Source organism: Nicotiana tabacum, chromosome 14 (genome assembly GCF_000715075.1).
Source record: "Nicotiana tabacum cultivar K326 chromosome 14, ASM71507v2, whole genome shotgun sequence".
NCBI lineage: Eukaryota > Viridiplantae > Streptophyta > Magnoliopsida > Solanales > Solanaceae > Nicotiana > Nicotiana tabacum.
Window position 1 is genome coordinate 21760677 of NC_134093.1, and position 20814 is coordinate 21781490.

General features: G+C 34.8%; 1 protein-coding gene across 2 annotated transcripts; it reads left to right on the forward strand.

The window, feature by feature from the left end:
- Positions 1 to 320: 320 nt before the first annotated feature.
- LOC107826921 (DEAD-box ATP-dependent RNA helicase 13) lies at positions 321 to 10711 on the forward strand. Of its 2 annotated transcripts, none has more exons than XM_016653967.2 (15): positions 321 to 606; positions 1534 to 1821; positions 2748 to 2891; positions 2977 to 3171; positions 4083 to 4259; positions 4807 to 5189; positions 5487 to 5667; positions 7061 to 7183; positions 7260 to 7376; positions 7851 to 7955; positions 8907 to 9047; positions 9208 to 9273; positions 9855 to 10007; positions 10123 to 10204; positions 10299 to 10711. In XM_016653967.2, exons 2-15 carry the CDS (start codon positions 1804 to 1806, stop codon positions 10352 to 10354), a joined length of 1941 nt encoding a protein of 646 aa, XP_016509453.1. In that variant the 5' UTR covers positions 321 to 606; positions 1534 to 1803; the 3' UTR covers positions 10355 to 10711. The 2 variants fall into 2 exon arrangements, with proteins under 2 accessions (XP_016509453.1, XP_016509451.1); XM_016653965.2 differs by having other exon boundaries at positions 325 to 606; positions 2719 to 2891.
- The last annotated feature ends 10103 nt before the right edge of the window (positions 10712 to 20814 follow it).

Sequence of the window (20814 nt, forward strand, 5' to 3'; positions counted from 1 at the left end):
AAGTATATTTTTCTCAGTAGTATTTTTCAAAAAAATTCTTTTAGAAATAAGTTTTTTTTTTGCTTGTTAAAAACTATTTATGTTTCTACTCAAAAGTATTTTTTTCTTTCTAAAAGCTTGGCCAAATACATTAACATCAGAAAAAAAAATACTATTGACCAAAAAAATACTATTGGTCTAAACGAAGCTTGGCCAAACATGCTATTAGTGAGAGAGTCTTATTGTTCATTCCGAAAACTAAAAGTATGTATCTGTAGCTATCAGAAACCAAAGTGTACGTATCTGCAATTTATTTAAAAAGTTATCATCACTTCCAAACAAAAGAAAAAAAGAAAGAGAAAACTGAAGAAAATGTTGAAAAGGCTAAAGCCCTAAATTCTCCTTAAGCCCCGTGTCTTCCTTTTCATCGTGTAAGAGAAATTTGAACCTTCTTTGCAATGGCTTCTCAGTCTTCAAATAAGAAGAGACCAAACAAATCAAAGAAACGAAGCCGAGTTGACTCAGAAGAATTCGAACGAATCAACTCACTGCCATGGAACTCTACAATATCCGAAGAGGACGATGCTTTCTCCTTTCTCATTGGCTCTAACGACGTCGAAGGAGGAGGTTTCTTTTTTCCTCCCAATTTTTGAATTTTTATTGTATAAATTTAGATTTTTAGTTGAACTTTTAGCCTATTTTAGCATATTGGCAAAGATAAATGATTTAAAAGAGGCCACTCTGTTTCTCCCCTTTGCGTTGTGTCAGTTGTATTGATTATTTCTGATAGTTTTTAGAGAAAACCCACTATTTGGTAGAAATTCTTATTGAATAAAGTTAAACATTTAGCAATAATATAAAGATTGAATTTTTATCTGTTTTATTCTTGGCAAAGATAATTATTTAAATTATATTGGCTCCAGCGAGTTCGATGGAAGCCACTTTGTTTCTCCCCCTTTTTGCATTCACTTCTTTTAGGATCAGTTTACTCGAAAGTTTTCCTATGGTTTAGACAAAACTCACTGTTTAATACAAATTCTTATTGGATAAAGTTGAATTTTTTAGCTACAAATAAAAATATTTAAGTTTTAGCATATTTTCTGTTGGAAAATATTAAACGATTGAATTTTTAGCCAATATTATGTATCTGAATAGAGCATTTATGATATTGAGGATTCATACCGCCAACTCAACTAGCTTGGGATTGAGGCATAATTGTTGTTGTATTCTCTTGGCAGAGATAAAAGATTGATCTTTTCACCTATTCTACTTTTGGAAATTATTACTAAAAAATAACTTTTGTTGAGGGTACTTTTGCTATTTAAACAATTGTACATCCTAGGAGATTTCAAATCTTAATGTAACAATAACTATTTGGTTTGTAAGCTTTCTTGAATTCTGGCTATTTTTGTGTTAAGTCATTAAGCTTCATTGTATTTTCTTGATTTTTCCCTTTTGTTAGTTAAAACCTGTGTTTGTTTGTTGATTTGGATTGTTGAGCACAAAATAATTTTGGTCCGAAGGACTAATACAGGTTCTGGTGTTTGAGTGTAGGTTTTCTATCTCTTGAAGAGATCGATGAATCAGAGTACAATTTAGAAATTGCCAAACCAAGTGGAGGAAGTGAGAAAAAGGGGAAGACAACACTGAAGAAACAGAAATTAGATACCAAGAATGAGGAATTGAATGATGAAGCTAAGGGTGAGAGCAAAGAAGATATTGAGGAGGTGGAAAAGGACACAAAACAGAAGAAGAACAAGAAGAAGAAGCAGAAGAAAAAGAAAGATAAGATCAATAAAGATGCTGTAAATAACGCTGAAGGAAATGAAGAGTCATCAGCTGGTTAGTGCTGCATCAAAATCTGATATTTTCCTTTTTGTAAAGGCTTCTCATTTTTCAACTTTAGTATAATACTCAATGCTAACTTGTTCATTGCGCCTGTGGATATTTTCATAACTTCTGAAATTCTGATGCTAGTCCTTATCCGAATAAAAGAAAAAAGAAAATTCTGATATCAGTCACTTAACTTCAAGTTCAAAGGTCAACGCAGAGACAACAGCTAATCACATTTGTGTATCCTTTTGATAATTTCATTGGCTGTTGGTTATTTTACTGGCGGTGCATCAATATTTTGACCTATTGTTACCACTTTACCTGTTCCAAAACAAAATATTTGGACCTACTTTTTTACTAAGCAAAGTTCTGTGTTTTGGGTTCTCGAATGGTTTTGTATGTGTCTATGTGATAGATTTTATTTCAGTCTAATTCAATTTCGGTTATAAAATAGAAACTTTACCTCTGCTTGAATGTTGGGAGAACGCTGGATAAATGCAAAAAGCCAGAGCCAGAAGAATATGTGAGTCTTTTGCTAAATGTATTGGCCATTCATCATGCTTTTAATTATTTAAAGAAAAACGATGAAGAAAAAAGAGAGGCACACTTTCCTATATTTCTATTTTTACAAGTCCTTTTAAAAATTCCAGTAGAAGCTTTTTTACCTATTTCCATTCAACTTTTTTTATGTATTGGTAACATTAACTACTTAACTTGCGTTTGGAGTAGACCAATCCATTCTTATTGGACAATAAACTGGTGTAAGTCGAGAGTATTGTTAATTAATCTTTCAGAGTGACTGTCTAGTGCGTCATCTATTGATTTTATCATTGTAACATGATGTCACATCAAAGACTTCTCTTCTGGTTTGGCATTAATTATGGTTTTGAAATCTGACTCAAACAGTCACTGATGAAAACGATGATCGAGAACAGGATTCAGTAGATGAAACTGAATATTATGCATGGAATGAACTGAGACTTCATCCCCTGCTCATGAAATCAATATATGCACTCAAGTTCAAAGAACCCACACCAATACAGAAAATGTGTATTCCAGCAGCTGCTCACCAAGGAAAGGTCGGCTATGTGATAAAACTCAAAGTATTTCGCTGGAGATAATGTCATATTCAATGATATTTATGCCTCTTGGTTTGTGTGCCAGGATGTTGTGGGTGCTGCGGAGACAGGATCAGGGAAAACACTAGCTTTTGGCCTGCCCATTCTTCAACGTCTGCTTGAGGAACGAGAAAAGGCCGAAAGGCAGCTTACAGAAAATGGAGAGATGGATGAAAAAGTCGCTCCGACAGGTCTTCTCCGTGCTCTAATTATTACTCCTACAAGAGAGCTCGCCCTTCAGGTATGATAATTCTCATTTTACAACTTGTTTTCCTTTATTATTTCAAAATAATAAGCTGATATTTTGTCAGCTGTTTAGGCCTTGTTCTAAACAACGTAGTATGAGGATCTGTCATAAGTTTGTTATTTAAGATTCTTCTGATAAGTGATGTTTGTACATGAATCTTTTCTTTTTTCACAGTTCCAGTTAAACATAACAACCAGAGTCTGTTAAATATTTGAGGGAGACCAAAACTGCTTACTGTTGGCAAACTTAAAGGATGAAACTGCTTAGTGGTATATTTAAGGGATTATTTTGCACCTACCCCAAACATAAGGGATCTTTTTTGTCGTTTTCTCCACATATAAACATACATATATATAGGTATGTATGTTTCTTGCCCTAAATGTTTGTTCAAAATATGTATGGTAGTAGAAAAGCATTGCCAAGTAATCACCAAGGAAATCTTCTTTCATCAGATGACGGCGGTGGTGTCACAGAAATAAAATTGTATTAATGCTGAGGCTTACTCTGAGGTGCACTAAGTTCAGGATATTTTGTCCCTGTCCCCCTTGACCGATCAACACTAGGGGAACAAAAATAGAGATATAAGAAGATATGTGCTCAACTCAAGTAGAATGGTGTATCACATTAAGTTTCTGTGTTCCTATTTGCTGTTACTTTCCTGTTTTAAATCCTTCAAAATGGAATGTGGACCTCATGCTTTATTTACATTGCAGTCCTTATTAATGCACTTGGCTTTTCCTTTTGTTATTCAATAATGTTGCTTGGCCTGTGCTATCTATCTGTTTAGACTTGGTGGGTTAGTTCACTACAACTCATTTTGATTGCCCATTCTGAGGGGCTTCTCATCTGCACTTTCTTGTTCTATCCTTTTTTCCTTTAATCTTTTAATAATTCCTTCGCTCCAGGTCACCGATCATTTGAAGGAAGCAGCAAGACATTCCAATTTTAGGGTTGTCCCTATTGTTGGTGGAATGTCAAGTGAAAAGCAGGAAAGACTTTTGAGAACAAGGCCTGAAATTGTTGTTGGAACTCCAGGGAGGCTCTGGGAACTTATGTCTGGTGGTGAAATTCATCTTGTGGAGGTTAGTAGCAATTTATGACATGTAACAGGCTTCTGTCACGAGTCGACTCCTAACCTCCCTCCTTTCTTCCCCAGCCTAAAGGAAAATGGAAAGAGAAAAAAGAAATAAGAGAATTATCAGTTGGCTAAGCAGGCAAAGGATAGAGAGAGTTGAATGTGCCTCTTACTCTATGAAATAAATTTTTGTATGGCCTTTTATTTTCATAAAAATTATTTCTGTTTCCGCACCCCTCAAAAACAACCCTTTTGAAACTGGTTGGGGTTTAACTCTAATGTAGAATGTGGATACTAATAAGGTTGTTTACTGGGTGTATAGATTAATTGGTTTGCTTAATAATTGCAAAAGTGTGGACAACTTCAAACTGAGGGTTTGTGGTCCTTAAGACTAACTGTCCGTCAATTATGGCCGTCAAGTCTCGTGAAACCTGATAATCTTAATGGTCCTTGCCAGTTATTCCACATTTGTTGTTGGTAGGGCAAAACATGCATTGTCATGTTTCTATTCTTTCTATAGAATGGATGATATTAGTTTCTTTTTGCTTCTGCAGTTACACTCACTGTCGTTTTTTGTGCTGGACGAGGCGGATCGCATGATAGAAAATGGCCATTTCCATGAGTTGCAGTCTATAGTTGACATGCTTCCTATGGCTAGTAAATCAACTGATGGCGATTCGCAGAAAACACATAATTGTGAAACAGTTTCCAGTGTCCAAAGAAAGAAAAGGCAAACATTTGTGTTTTCTGCTACCATTGCTTTGTCTGCTGATTTCAGGAAGAAGTTAAAGCGCGGATCACAAAAATCAAAAGCAAACGATGAGTTGAATTCAATAGAAACTCTTTCTGAGAGAGCAGGAATGAGGGCAGATGCTGCAATAATTGATCTGACCAATGCATCAATTCTAGCAAACAAGCTCGAGGAATCGTTTATAGAGTAAGTCGGTATTTCTTGTTTTCTTTATTGAAAATAATTTGTCCAACTTTACCGACATTGACCTAACATCAACTCAGCTCTCTGAACATGTTTTCAATGATTGTTTATGCTTATGTGCTGGTGAAGTTTTATCATTGGCCAAAATTTGCAAACTTTTTATATATTTCGTCTGAGATAATTTTCCTTTGTTTTTATAGTTTTATAGCATTGTGCATATTCTGCTGCTGTAAATGCATACTTATTTTCACCATGCATGCTAACCTGGTATGAAATTGATTGTCCATTGATGGGTTGCAGCTGTAGCGAAGAAGATAAAGATGGTTATTTATATTACATCTTGAGTGTTCACGGGCAAGGCCGGACAATTGTCTTTTGTACGTCCATTGCAGCTTTACGCCATATCTCCTCCCTCTTGCGCATCCTTGGCGTCAATATTTGGACACTTCATGCCCAGATGCAGCAGAGAGCCCGACTTAAGGTCACTTTCATGATTTCTTTTCCATATTAGGTTATGCTCCTTGGTCATTACTTTGAAATTGACTGGCTAAAATCTTTTGCGGAGAAAAGCAGGACATGTTTGGACTAGTGTCTTTTGATTGGTACACCAAAGATCTGCTCTCAAATTAGTTAGAAAATCGGAATTGGAAAATGCAATATATTTTTGGATAAAGTAACAATTTTATTGATTTGGGACCAACTGCCATATACTAGCAGTTTGTGCAGAGAACCTACACAAACTATGATCCTTGACGAAAAATACACCAAATTATCTATACAAATGGGGACCTCGTTGATGCACAAAAAGGTAACCAATATCGGAGTCTATTCCTCAGATGTACAAACTCATTTCCATTTTCCACTCCTTCAAAAGCTCTCATTTTCCTCCTTCCAAAAAAGAAAATCCCTCGTGAGAGCTAATGGGGCTACATCTGGAATTGACATCGTGAGAGCTAATGTTTCTTCTGATAAGTTTGGGGAAGGAAGAGTAGGAAGTAGAGAATGGTGTGCAGTGTAGTGGCTTCACCTACCTCGTGCAAGTCGTCAAGTGAAAGACCCCACGAGAGAGGCCGTTGGCACATGACTTCGGGTCTGGTGAGGTTGATGGCGCATGGCGATCAGCGAAGGCTTCTGGTGATGAGTTATGGGAGATGGGGCTGTCAGGGCACTGCAAGTTTCCTGGAGCGGTGGTGAGGTCTAGAAGTTGACATATGATTAGAGCTAGGGTTCTGGTAGTCAGTGTGACTTAGTTCGGCAACCACTGTAGCTTTTCAAAGACTCTATAGCTTTTCCAGTGAGTATGTTCTTCCGTGGATCTGTACCGAGGACTGGGAGAAAAGAGTGAGAAATAATGGGAAAGCTTGATTATTCACTAAACTTGGTCAAGTTGCTGATTTGGTGGAATCAAAATCTCCTAATCTATGCCAAGTTACAGCGATTATTTGAATCGAATCAAATCAATCTAAATCAAATGATTCAAGTTAATAAAAATCAATAGCGAATCTGTATATCGATCAGCAAAAATAAACCAGGAATAAGCTAAGACATTGTTATCAGGTTAATATGGATTGCTAGTCCTTATTGTGCTAAAACTGGGATATCCGTGTTGCTGTATCGTTGTGCCTATGTTACCAGTTTTTCTTTTTGTCTCGCTAAAAAGGCATCACAACCTGCTATCTGCAGTCTTGACAATGTATTCGCTTGCTATGAGATTGTTTCATTCTCCAATTGAGAAGAGAAAATATGTTATTTTGTTCCTCTTTCCGATCATCACATCAATTGCTCTCCTACTTTTTCATGAACACTGAATACTAAACATGTATTTTACACGATGTTCTGCTGCCTTTTTTTCTTAGCCATTCTGTTCAATGCAGGCAATTGACCGGTTTCGGACAAACGAGCATGGTATACTCATTGCTACAGATGTTGCAGCCAGAGGACTGGATATTCCTGGTGTTCGAACAGTCATTCACTATCAGCTACCACATTCAGCTGAAGTAAGTTTGTAATGTGCCTTCTTATTGATAGCTTGTTAAAAGTTTGCAATTTCAATCAATGAAAATTATTGTGCAGGTTTACGTTCATAGAAGTGGAAGAACCGCTAGGGCTCATTCTGATGGGTGTAGCATTGCTCTAATCACACCAAATGATACGTCAAAGTTTGCTGCTTTATGCAAGTCATTTTCGAAGGTAATCTTTGAATAGCCATTGGAAGGAGCAGATACTCATCAAATCGATACATATCCTCTGTAAATGAAAGAATAACTATACTAAGTGTTGGCTTTGAGTGGTGTACATCGTGAGAGAGGAAACCATTCAGTTTGGAAGTAAACTCGATTAAGTATAGATTTTTTAGCATATGCAACTTAGAATTGGTTTTTAATTTTTATGATTATTTTACAAAATGATTAGATGAAATAGTGACATTATGTTTCTCTAAGCAGACTACTTCTGCTGCTTCTCTTGTTCCGTCGTTTTACAGTTTCTTGCTTCTATCTTTTTCTGTTGGTTAACTGTAGCTATATGCTTAGCTTGATTGACACCCATTTCAAGGAATATAATTTGTCTCCCTCCTGTCTTTACATTTATACTTTGGAGAGAGCGCTATTAGAGTAGCAACTCTTTGTGTTATTTTGCACTAATGAATAATGTTGTATTTTCCAGGAAAACTTTCAGCGATTTCCTTTAGAAATGTCATACATGCCAGAAGTTATGAAGCGATTATCCCTTGCACGTCAAATAGACAAGATTTCGCGAAAGGACTCTCAGGTGATTTTCCGGTCCATATATCTTTTGGTGTTAAATGCTTCTTACGATGTCGTTGTCACGAGTATGTGTGACCAATCTAACTCCTGATGATTATAATGCACTTTAATTTACACTTCAGATGCATTTTCCTATTTTTTTTGGACATACCAGCATGGTTGCATACTGTTTTGAATTTTCATAGAATGGCTAGCGTTGGAGGATATTATGCTCAGAAAATATGTAATTTTTTCCTTTAGGAAATACTCCACCAAATTAATTAGACACTAATATTCTTCCTTTATAATTGTTTTGCTAAGAATCCAGCAAACTTAATTTAAACTTCTACCTCATTGGTTTATCTTTTATCTTTTTCTTTTGGGACAAATTAACATGGTATTTTCCTTTTAGGAATCTTATTGCGTTGCATTCTACTTTAAATTCCCATAGAGGCTTCAAAAGAAGGATTTTTTTGCTAGAGTGCAGTGAAATACATTTACTTTCTTTTGGGACATACCATAATAGTTAGGAGACAAATAACACTCTTAATTCTTCATTCTTAATTCTTTTACTATGAAAACTTCTACCCTTGTTGGTTCTTCCTTACAAAGAAGTGTTCACTAACTTGTTTACATCAACCAAAAAGCAAAAAGAGGGATAGCTTTGGTAAGGACCCTCCACCTCTAACCTTATGGTTGGGATTTCGGGTCACCATAGCAAAGTGGGAAAGCGCCACTGATGGGCCCCGCCCCTGGGTAGGATTTTTTTTTGGGGGGGGAGGGGTGCTTTGCGAATTCTTACTATTTAATAGATGGGGTTCACAATTAGGGAAAAAAAAACCTGTTTAGCAAAATTTTCTCTGTATCCGGCTAGTAACTTAATTTTAAAGTTCCAGAATATTGTTTCATCTGTTTCCTGCTTGTAACATGAGTTCAGATTTATACATTTGGTTCATCGTTAATTTCCCTTTTTCAGGACAAGGCCAAGAACAATTGGCTTCAGCGAAATGCTGAATCAATGGGACTAGTTTTGGAAGATAATGATAGTGAGGAGGAAAGGGTGAACAACCATAAGCGAAAGAAAGCCACGTCTGCTCAACTAAACAAGCTACAAGGGGTCATTCTGATTATGAAATTTCTGATATTTTTATCTAAAAAAGCGTAGTCTAGTGCACTAAGGTCCCGCTATGTGCAGGGTCCGGAGAAGGGCTGGACCACATTGCGCTTATGTCTTATGTATGTTTTGATAATATTGAACTTTTTATTTGAAACTGCAGGAGCTCAAAATTCTTCTTTCACGGCCATTGCAACCTAAAACATTTTCAAAACGCTACTTGGCTGGGGTTAGTTCTCTCTCTGTCTCTTTATATGTTGCTTATCCCATATGACGATACTTTAGGGTGTGGTTTGATCATCTTTCTGCTTGGTTACAAGACTTCAACTCTGGATGTCCACTGAAATTGAAGAACAGACACCTTACCCTCTATTCCAAATAGTTTTCACTCTCTTTCTTGGGTGCCCCCCCCCCCCCCCCCCCTTTTTTTTTTTTTGGGAGGGGGGATGTGTTGTTTCCTGAAATTACTTTTTTTTTCTCCCGTCACGATGCTTCCATATATAAGCTTAGTGGAACAGAAAAGAGCCCGTCACTTCTCTTAACTAAAAGATGATATGAGACAAATATACTGTCTATTATTTCTTTCTAAGCTACTTGTCCAGGAAAAATTCTTTTCCAAGCTACTTATTATTTTTAAAAAAAGGTAGGTGTGATTTTCTTTGCTGAATAACCGAGTATGATGGTAACTGTAGTTCAAGTAGTGGAAAAACATAATCATTATCTTGGGGGGGGGGGGGGGTTGATGGCTCTAATCTAGAGACGCCTGCATCTCTTCGTGTGTGAGTTTATAGGTTTTGTGTTTCTTTTCAGGCTGGTGTTTCACCTCTCCTTCAGCACCAACTGGAGGAATTAGCTAAGCAGAAAAATCCAAATAATTCTGGAGATGTTAAAACGAAGAAGTTGATGGTTATTGGTCAAGATTGTGTCGAGCCTCTCCAAGCACTTAGAAGTGCTGGTCCACAGGTAGTTGTTTACTGAATTTTCTCAACAATACAGTCGTTAATTATGTTCTTGCATATTCTGTATGTGCTGCTTTCATTCCTAAACTCAGGCCTAATATCCACTTTTACACTCGCAGGCTAACTTCAACTTGAAGGGAATTGCTGAAAAGCGGAAAGATGTAAACGAGTTAAGGAGAAAGAGAAAAGAAACCAAAAAACGTATTTCCCTCTGAGAATTATTATTGACGTCTTTTATTTTCCTTAATCTTCTGACCTTAATTCTCATTATTTTTGCCCTGTTCCCGTTTTACAGGTTTGCGTGAACAACGGCGAAAACAGAAGAAAAAGCTTCAAGCAGGAAAAGAGTAGGATTGATTTGTAAAAAAAAGAGAAGAAGATCCAGAGTAATTCTTCATCTATCCTGTCGGGAGCCCAGTGGAACGCAGGTATAGATTCTCAATGCTCATATAAGCATCCGCGACTAAATTAGTGAAACTGTAGATCAATCAGCAAAATTTTGTAGTTACAGCTCAAGTTAAAAGGGGCAAGCTCTTGCAGCGTTACACTTTTGATTTTGCTTAGTTTGATATTCATCAATAGAAGCAATACTCAGTAAGATGTTCAAGAGGAACTTCATTCTCATGTCAAATTCTTGAATGTATTTCTCAAGGTAAAAAGTTTTCTTTGTATGTGTTTATTTATTTCAAAAAATGAAATTACAATTTAGACCATTAGCTATACAAATTTCCTTACAATTTTATTTCCGCGCTTCAAGTCGATTATCTTGTCTTATTGACCCTTTCGTAAAACATCAACTTGCGAGAATAGGACAAGTTGCAAACATGTTATATTCCACACAGTTAAATGTCCAATATATTTTTTGATAAACTTTTTGGTTATATACTTAGATTTTTTTATTTGCGTTTGGCTAACTTATGGTCCACATCTCTTTCTCATTGAACATTAGATACAATATTTTTTTGTTTTTCATATTTTATAGGTGACCATGTCTCGAATTGAACAAGGAAAAGTTAAAATTGTTGCGCAACTCTTAAGGTAGCTTCTTCCATCTTGTGATGCTTCGTCGTCTTATAAGAAAATTTAGCTAACAAGGGGCTTGATATTTAAAGTTTTCTATTATTATTTTTATTGGTTGGATTATGCTTACCAAGTTTAGAAGACAAATTCAACTTTCAATTTGCATAGAAAGGGTGATAATATGTTCTCGAATTATGTGAAACGTTCCCAGAAAATCCCGAACTTGTTGATATTAGTATTATTGTTTGATGATATTATGTTCTCGAATAATGTGAGAAGTTCTCAGAAGATCAAGATTAATTAAGATGACGGCTGAGACTCAGATACGAAAATTTGAACGTAAACATGCATCCACATTTTTATTTACATAATTAATAATATCTCATTTTTCTCTCTAGCTCTACTAATTTTTAAAAGGGCTTTAGCCTAGTTCCCTTCCATTTTTATTCATTTTGTTTCTACTTCTTATTTGTAAAATTCAGCCACCTCCGATGGGTTATCAACCAAAAAGGAAAACTCTAGTGCGTTTCACTAGTAGTTTTACGAATTATTTGCTTTCGGTTTTTATGTGATGTAGTTTTTTTGGACACTATGATTTAATAAAGGGGGGAAATACGCAAATAGCAATTTTTAGGATTGCTATTTAAGATTTAACCGAAAATTTAAACTAAAAATCTTAACTTCATGATTTTATGTCCTGAAAAGTTGAACGGAAAAACTAAAATTCATGACACACGGGCTAATTTTTAAATAACAGCCCTCTAGAATGGCTACCTACCAAGCAGTCACTTTTAAGCATGTTTAAAATATATCTACAGTTTATAATGTATTTAAAGATTAGCCAGTTTCGCTCAAACTTCAGGACACGACGTCCTAGAGTTTAAACCTCAAAGTTCAAACTTCATGACATCGAATTCTAAAGTTAGAAAATTATGTCCAGACGTTCGAATCTTATGTTCTGAATTTTAAATTACTAGTTCAGAAATTCAGGACACTTAGTCCTGAGTTTCAAATTAGTAGCTTAAAAATTAAGACACTAAGTCCTGAATTGAATTTCCAAATTCAGGATACTTAGTCCTTAAGTTTGGGTGAATTGGCTAATTTTTAAATACATTGTAAATTGTGAATATATTTTATATAGCGGACTTAGAAGTGGCTATTGACAGTAAATTAAGAATAAAACATAAATAAAATATGAGAGAAGTAGACATAAAGATCCGTCATGCATATTTGGACACGAAGATTATATAAAACTATTGGCAGACAATTAAACATAAAACAGAAATAAAACTTGGATAAGAAGCTAATGTCAGCTTTAAATGAGCCACTTGAAAACATTTATGTTTTAATTTAGAAAGGAAGAAAATAAAAATAACAAAGAAATAAAGGAAAATCATGTTGCTCATTGCTTCTCCTGAGTCCAGAGGAAAATGACACATAGCAAATAATTATCCTTTTGATGGATAGATAAGATTCGAAATTTATGAATAACAGAAGGTTAAATTTACAATTCAAGGAGATAAAAAATAAATAAATAACTACTAGAGGTCATTATTGTCTGCATGCTTTGACAATTCTACCTTTCAATTATAAAGATCTTTTTTGGAGTTATTTTAAGATTTTCTTCTTGCTTTGGCAAAGTCTTCACTTGTCTCCTTTATTTTGACAATCTTTCTTTCTTATCGTCTTCAAAATTTTCTTAAATTTTTTATTCTTCCATTTTGAAGAGTAACTTTTATTAAAAATATTTTTTTACAAAACGTAATTTGCATGTTGCAAGATTTATTAAGTGGTTTCTCAAACTCTAGGTTCTACCCTGAAAAGGGAATTTACACATCGTATATTTGTTAACATATTTTTGTCATGGGCAGGAAATGAAATCATGAAAAAGAAAATATGGACACAACGACTTTTCGGGGATACAAATTATTGTAATTGCGTGTTACTTTTGTTAGTAAAATATCCTGTGGAGGCCACGAGTTTAGGGAAAAAGAAATAATCGAATTCAGTAAAAATCAAACCTTGTACTTGACAATATATGATATTAACAGTTTTACTTGTAAACTTCCTTTTTTTTTTTTCATTTTTTGAAATCAATTTTAATAGTTATGTTCAAAATCTTGTAAGCTCTCCCTCTCGTTTTGATAAAAATGAAAATAATGTGTACTCTTGTTACTTCCCCCCTTCTCCCCTGGAACTTAACGATTATTTTTCACGACATGTGCCATAAAAATCAAGTATCATATTCGCTAGAAGATGCAAATAGTACACATTGAGGATAAAATGAGAGAAAATCGCTTGAAATGGTTTGGTCATATCTTGAGAGATAAAATGAGAGAAAATCGCTTGGCGGGGATGAAGAATAGGGTGGAGAAGGTTGAAAAGGAGTTTTGAAAAATATTTTCCCTTCTTTTGATAGGAAAAACATTTTTCTCCAATTGGAGGAAAATGTTTTCCAAAACATTTAAGCCAACCAAACATGAAAAAATTGGAAAAATTTTTCGAAAAATATTTTCCTTCATACCAAACACACCCTAACTTATTTTCACTATTACTCTTATTTTATTTTAGGTATGAGCTGAGCTTTAAAAAAAAGTTAGGATTTGTATCATCGATCCAATTTTATTTGGACCTAAGGTATCATTGTTGTCGTTGTTATTATTGTGTCATAAAAATCAAGTGGGTGTTTGCATAAGTCTATAAGCGAGTCTAATTAATTATAAGCATTTTAGATTATTTACACTTTCGGTATTTTATAATCCACGATATACCATTCCCAAAATAAACTCATCACTCGATAAACGTTCTACTTCTACCATTTGTCCTCTTCCATTTAAAGAAAGTTTTTAGTTTATATTTTGTGTAAATATCTTTAAGTGCTTTATTTCAGTCATTTTAACTAATTAAACACATAAACTACTTATAATACTTCTATCTCCCAACACATAACTGGTTATCTATAAAGTTAGTTGCAACATTTTGAAAATATATTTTATACTTATCAACTACTTTCTGTCAGCTATAAGCTAAACCTGCCTTAAAAAGTTAGTTTGATCATTTTATATTCGTGGTGCTTGTATTCACGTTCTAAGACAGTCTAACCCAAATTAAGTAATGTATTCTTAGTGTACGCTAAGGGTGGCAAGTGGGCCGGTCCTATGCGGTCCGATCCTAAACGGTTCCGGGCTTCGCGGGCTTATTGCTGGAACCGGCTCGGGATCGGGACCACGAACTAATGGTCCCGAGTTAAGTGGGCCGGTCCCGAGCCTAAACGGTCCTAAACGGGCCCAACAGAAGCTTTGTATTTTTTTTTATTTTTTATTTTATAGAAGTTAGAGAAAAAAATAGTAATAAAGATATATAAGCTATATTCGATTTATATACTATATATACATCTTAAAATATATATATACTATATTATATATACATAGTATACATCTTAAAATATACTATATATACATCTTAAGATATACTATATATATATAGTATAGTATAGTAGATCTTAAGATATATATACATCTTAAGATATATAAGATATATATATATATATATATATATAGTAAGATGTATATATAGTATATCTTAAGATGTATACTATCGAATATGACTTATAAACTATGTATATATATTATAGTATATTATAGTGTATATATACATCTTAAGATATATATATACACACACACACACACACTATACTATATATACATCTTATATATACACACACTATACTATATATACATAGTATATAAGTCATATTCGATAGTATACATCTTAAGATATATATAATATATATAGTAAGATGTATATATATTATAGTATAGTATAGTATATACTATATATACAACTTAAGATATATAAGCTATATTCGATATATTCGATATACATATATATATATCGAATATAGTTTATATATCTTATGAGATGTATATATAGTATAGACTATAGTATAGTATAAATATAAGCTTATATGTATACTATACTATACTATAATATATATACATCTTACTATATATAAGCTATATTCGATTTATATACTATATATACATCTTAAGATATACTATATATACATGTATATCTACTATATATATATCTAGTATATCTAGTATACTATGTATATATAGTATATCTTAAGATGTATATATAGTATAGTATAGTATATATAGTATATCTTAAGATGTATATATAGTATATCGAATATAGTTTATATATCTTAAGTTGTATATATAGTATATATATACTATACTATACTATACTATAGTATATAAGCCGTATTCGATAGTATATATATAGGCTATATATATATATATATATATATATATATATATATATATATATATATATATATATATATATATGTATATCGAATATAGCTTATATATCTTATGAGATGTATATATAGTATAGACTATAGTATAGTATAAATATAAGCTTATATATATATATATATATATATATATATATATAGTATATCGAATATAGCTTATATATCTTAAGTTGTATATATATATATATATATATACACACACACTATACTATACTATACTATATTATACTATATGTATAGCTTAAGATATATAAAAAGACAAAAATATTGTAAAGAGATATTCAAATCAATGCGTTATATTTTTATTATAGCATTAAAAATCATGGCAATATCTTTCTTAGTCTTCCTCCCCCTTATGGAATGAGCACAACAAGGTGCTAATACCACCATTGAGAAGAAAAAGAAACTAATCAAGATGTTCCAAAATACAAGTTACATATTAATTTACATGGTATCTCTTACAAAATTTATAAATCCTTCAAGGTCCGGAGGAATTTCCGTTGGTGGCGGCGGAAATGAAGCTTGGTCATCACCGCTTCCAGGCGAAGCATCATCCTCCGCAAGTTCAGCTAGCATTTCTTCGTAAGCTTTGTCTACCTCTAGTTGTGATTCAGCAAGTCCAAAATTTCTTCTTTCCGAACGGATCCAATCTCTAAAAAGTACTGATTTTTCCAAGCTCTCCCTCATAGACGCTCTATAATCACCGAGTTGAAGTCTTGCTTGACTGAAAGCGCTCTCTGATGCCACTGTTGAAGCTTGAATAGTTAAAATATCTCGGACCATCCTTGAAAGAATCGGAAAGTATTTTTCTTTGTCCTTCCACCATTCCAAAATATTAAAGGAGCCGTCGGAATTCACTTCCTCAATTCCCTGTGACAAATAAACTTCAAGCTCATTTAGTTGTGAAAAATCACTAGTACTAGAACCTTGAGAACCCTTGAACCCTGCCCAAGCACTAAGTGCTCTTACTCCCGCAGTTCTTTTAGATGATTGAGAACTAGAAGAAGAAGGAGTTGGAACATTTGGTCTAGCATGATCTAATGCAACTTGATAAGCATTATAAATAGTTTGAACATTTATTTTAATTGAGGCTATTGCGTTCGGAAGTTTAGACAACTCCTCATCTTCAAGTGCTAAACCATTATAAACAGTTTCATACCAAAATTGAGGACCTCCTAATTTCATAGTAGGATTTAACAATGCAGCAATACCATAAATAGGGAGAATAAGGAAAAAATATTTTTTAAACTTTTTTCTCATGGAATCAATAGCAAGTTAAAAAATTTCCCCACCATCTGAAAAATGATCAAACAAATTTGCAAGTTCTGCAATATAAACTAAACAGTTAGAAATAGTAGGATAATATTGCCCAGAAAATTCATTTGTAGCAATATAGAATTTTTCTAAAAAATCTACAAGCATTTTAACATTAGCCCAATCCGCATTTGTAAGGTGCTCATCATCATCACTTACATGAGCATTAAACGTTGAGTTTATGGGGTTTCTATATTCATATGCAACAACTAAACTTTCATACATGTAATTCCATCTAGTTGGACAAGGTTTAGGAACTTTTCTTTCTCTTAGGCCAAATTCATCGCATCTTTTAAAATATTCTCTAAGTCTACTTCTACGGTTTGAATAAAAAAGCCAATTAAGAGCCATTTTAACCTTTTTAATTTTAACATTTAAAATTCGCATACCATCACCCACAATTAAATGGTAAATATGACAAATACATCTAACATAAAAAATGTTACTAAATACAAGACTTAGTATAGTGGTAAGCAAGGCTACATCATTTGTGTTACTAGTAGCATTATCCATTGAAACTGACATTATTTTATTACTAATGCAAAAATATCTACAAATATCCGCAATCGTACTAGAAATAAACTGCCCTGTGTGACGTGAATTAATTATTCTATAAGCAATAATGCGCTTTTGCATTATCCAATGCTCATCAATCCAATGACTGGTAACAGTAAGGTAATCACAGTCATTACCACTTCTACCAATATCAGTTGTAATAGCAAGACGACAATTTATATGAGTAAATAAATAGCGCAAATATTGTTCATATTCATGTTTATATTTATAAATATCACTCTTTATGGTTGTGCGAGGAAAACCTTTATAAGTAGGATTAAAAAAATTTCTAATATAATGCACAAAGTGGGGGTTAGAAGGAAAACTATAGGGTAAGCACATAATAGTGACCATTTTTGCCAATTCTTCCCGATCTTTTTTTGGATCATAATATAAAATACCACCGGTAACAGTGTTAATTCCCGATTGAAATTGATTTGATCTGGTACTAAGGTCAGCCTGACTAGGTGTACTTGTCCCCTCAGCCAAAGCTTTCATACGAAAATATCTAGCTTTATCTTGAGGGTATAGCAATATGTGTCTAGTCAAACTTTCCGCCCCCCCGACTTCCAACATATTGAAAAACTAACTCTTTGCCACAAGTTTTATACTTAGCCCTATTTTTTTCTCTTAGTTGAGTAAAAAATTGCCAAACAAGAGATGTTTCTGCCCGTTTAGAAGGTTGTCTAGAAAAAGTAGGGGCACTAATAGGAGGGTCAGACGGGGGATCATCTAGATTATTATTAGTTGGGTTAACTTCAGGAGCAGGACTAGTGGGTGTATCATCATCCGGTTGCGTTTCATCAAAATCTATTTCTTCATCATCATTTTCATCAATAGTTGGATTACCATAAAGAGCATTCATATATTCATGGTTTAATTATTCACCGGGTGCAATATTATGGAAAAATTGACTCTCGGTAAATTGTAATAAACTATTATCGCTATCAAGAATATGAGATGTAGGACGGGTAACATGTTTGGGTCGGGGAGCCGGGGGAAGTGGAGGAGGAACATATTGGCCACTAGATTCACCATTCTTCGATTTTTTCTTATTTTTACTAAACATATTTTTTAAGGAATAAGCCATCTTAATTAATCAAGCAAAGTAAATAAAACAAATAAAATTATAATATTAAAACTTAAGAGTTGGAACGAGTTTACCGAATTGACGAACAACTTGTTGGAAATTGATTATCGTTGAAGACTTCAATTCACCAACTTCACAATTGTTTCACAAATTGTAACAATAAAGTAAGCAATAGTAGCAATTATAGAAGTAAATTAGAGAGAGATTGTGATAGATTGATGATTTTGTAAGAAAAAATAAAATAATGATGGGGTATTTATAGTTGAAAATAGGGAAAGAGTGTAATTATAAAAAGTTTGGGATTAAAATAAAGTTGGGGGGTTAAATGGCTATTTCATAAATAGCCAACGGCAATTTTTGACAGCCCAACGGCTATTTTTGACAGCCCAACGACTATTTTTTTTTTTTTAAAAAAATAGCCGTTGGGCCCGCTAGGCCCGGTAAGGGACCGGTCCGGAGCCTTGGCGGGCCAAACGGTCCCGGGCTTGACGGGCCCAAATCATAGGACCGGCCCACGAGACCGGACCAGGCCCGCTAAAACCGGACCAAACGGTCCTGGCCCGTTTAGTCGTTTGGCCCGCGGTCCTGGGCCGGTCCCAGGCCTGGACCGGCCCACTTGCCAGCCTTAGTGTATGCTATAGACATATTGTTTTATTTTTATTATTTAGCTTCTATAATTGTTTACCCGAAAAACGAATAACAATTGAATTTATACGCAATTTTAAGGATACGTGATATAGCTTGGCACAAATTGAGAAAATGTATATGTATATTAATATTGAAATTGACTGTAAAAGAAATGAGTGCAAACCAAACTAATCGAATAGCCTTGGCCCTCAAGTTCGATCACCCTCAAACCAAGTGGAGATTCAAGTAATATAAGAACAGAATAACAAGATATTGCAAGCTAAAAGAAGGTAGTATTTTTCTTTATATTTCCTAAAAGATCTCCCTTTACAAATGATTAGGCCCCCTTTATATAGCAGGGGAGTCCTACTATTGATACAATGCTAATACAATTAGGAATCTCATGATAGGATAATTAGTCGGCCACTCCTTGATTTGCGCCGTGACTTCCGCTGTGATTCTCGCCTGATTGCGGATATTTTGACTTTTCATTATTTGACTCGGTAAGCTTTACTCGATCTTGCTCGGTCTCGATCCTGGTCGGTCTCGATCTTGGCCGAGCTGGATCTTAATCGATCTTTGAGTCACGAGCTCGGCAAACTACTTTCGCACCATGGTTCTATATAACATGAGTTTGAACTTTGCACTATCATGTTCTACTCTCGATAAGCCATATGAAAGACAGGTTCGATTTTGACCGTATACAGATAGTCCACTCGTTTCTTGGAAAGAAGATGGCGAGAAACGATATGAATTTTCGAACTCCGACTAGATGGGTAATGATGTCAGCGACGAGCCAGATTATGACGTATGTGACAAAACGTCCCGTCGGTCCAGTTACCAAGACATTAAATTCATGTCAGTCGCTGGTCGGCCACTATCGGTTCTGAACCGCCATCATCAAGCTATAAGTATTCAAACTTTCACACTCAAAAGCCTTTTCTACTCTAGCTTCTTCTTAAGAAAAAAATTCCTTTGCTTCACAATTTTCACACCAAAATTTCTAGAACTCTAATCAAACTGCATATTATCCTAATTCTCTTTTCCTTTGCTCATTAATGGCGAAAACATCCAAAATCGTACCGCAAAAGGAGGTTGCTTCTTCATCATGGCCCGCCGGTGGTGAGGCTGCGATGGAACCCCACCCTGAGGAATTCGTTCTGGCAAGGTGCCCGACTGTTACTAATTTTAGGGTCGAAAAGGCCTCCTTGATAGCGGGCCGATGTGAACCGGTCTCGAGGTACATATCTACAATTACCGAAAAACTCCTCCCTAGGGTTAAACAGGAATGCAACTGGGTCGATAAGTATGTGGTGATTCCTTCGCCCGAGGAATCGATCACTACCTTCGTGGAGGGGTTTCTAAGTGTTTACACTTACCCCTTTACGTTGGGTCCCTTAGATCCCATCATTATTGCCTTTTGTAAAATGTATGATGTGACCCTCGGCCAAATGTACCCTTCTTTCTGGAGAATAGTGATTCTCCATCCCTTTGCCCTCGACCACCCTGTGCGCCTCTATAGTCCCCGACTCTATCGAAGGAGGTTGATCAAGCTTGCTCGCCGAGCCAATAAGGCTCCATTCTCGAGCATAGATGAAGGTCGGGACCGAGGTTGGATAGGTTGATTTGTTCGAGTAAGGACTTCGGATCTGATCCCTGCTGAATACATGCCATTTCCCTAGAAATGGATCATGAAACGTAAGTAGCACTTTGCTTAGAAGGTTTAATCTCGTTGCTTTTCTTCTTATTTCTTTTTTATTGATTTTTTTTTTTGGCGTTGCAACTGTGGCCCAGATGCTGGACCCAATTCCGGATCTTAGAAAATAGGTCAAAGGCCTCGTGTTACAGAGGACGTACACAGAGCGTGCTTGGATGGAGTTG

What these genes read in the sequence shown, in the direction of transcription:
- LOC107826921 (XM_016653965.2), top strand. Translation starts at nt 438, where the DNA reads ATGGCTTCTCAGTCTTCAAATAAGAAGAGACCAAACAAATCAAAGAAA. An exon ending in AGCAGAGAGCCCGACTTAAG is followed by an intron (nt 5,668 to 7,060) that starts GTCACTTTCATG and finishes TGTTCAATGCAG; the next exon opens with GCAATTGACCGGTTTCGGAC. An exon ending in TTTCGCGAAAGGACTCTCAG is followed by an intron (nt 7,956 to 8,906) that starts GTGATTTTCCGG and finishes TCCCTTTTTCAG; the next exon opens with GACAAGGCCAAGAACAATTG.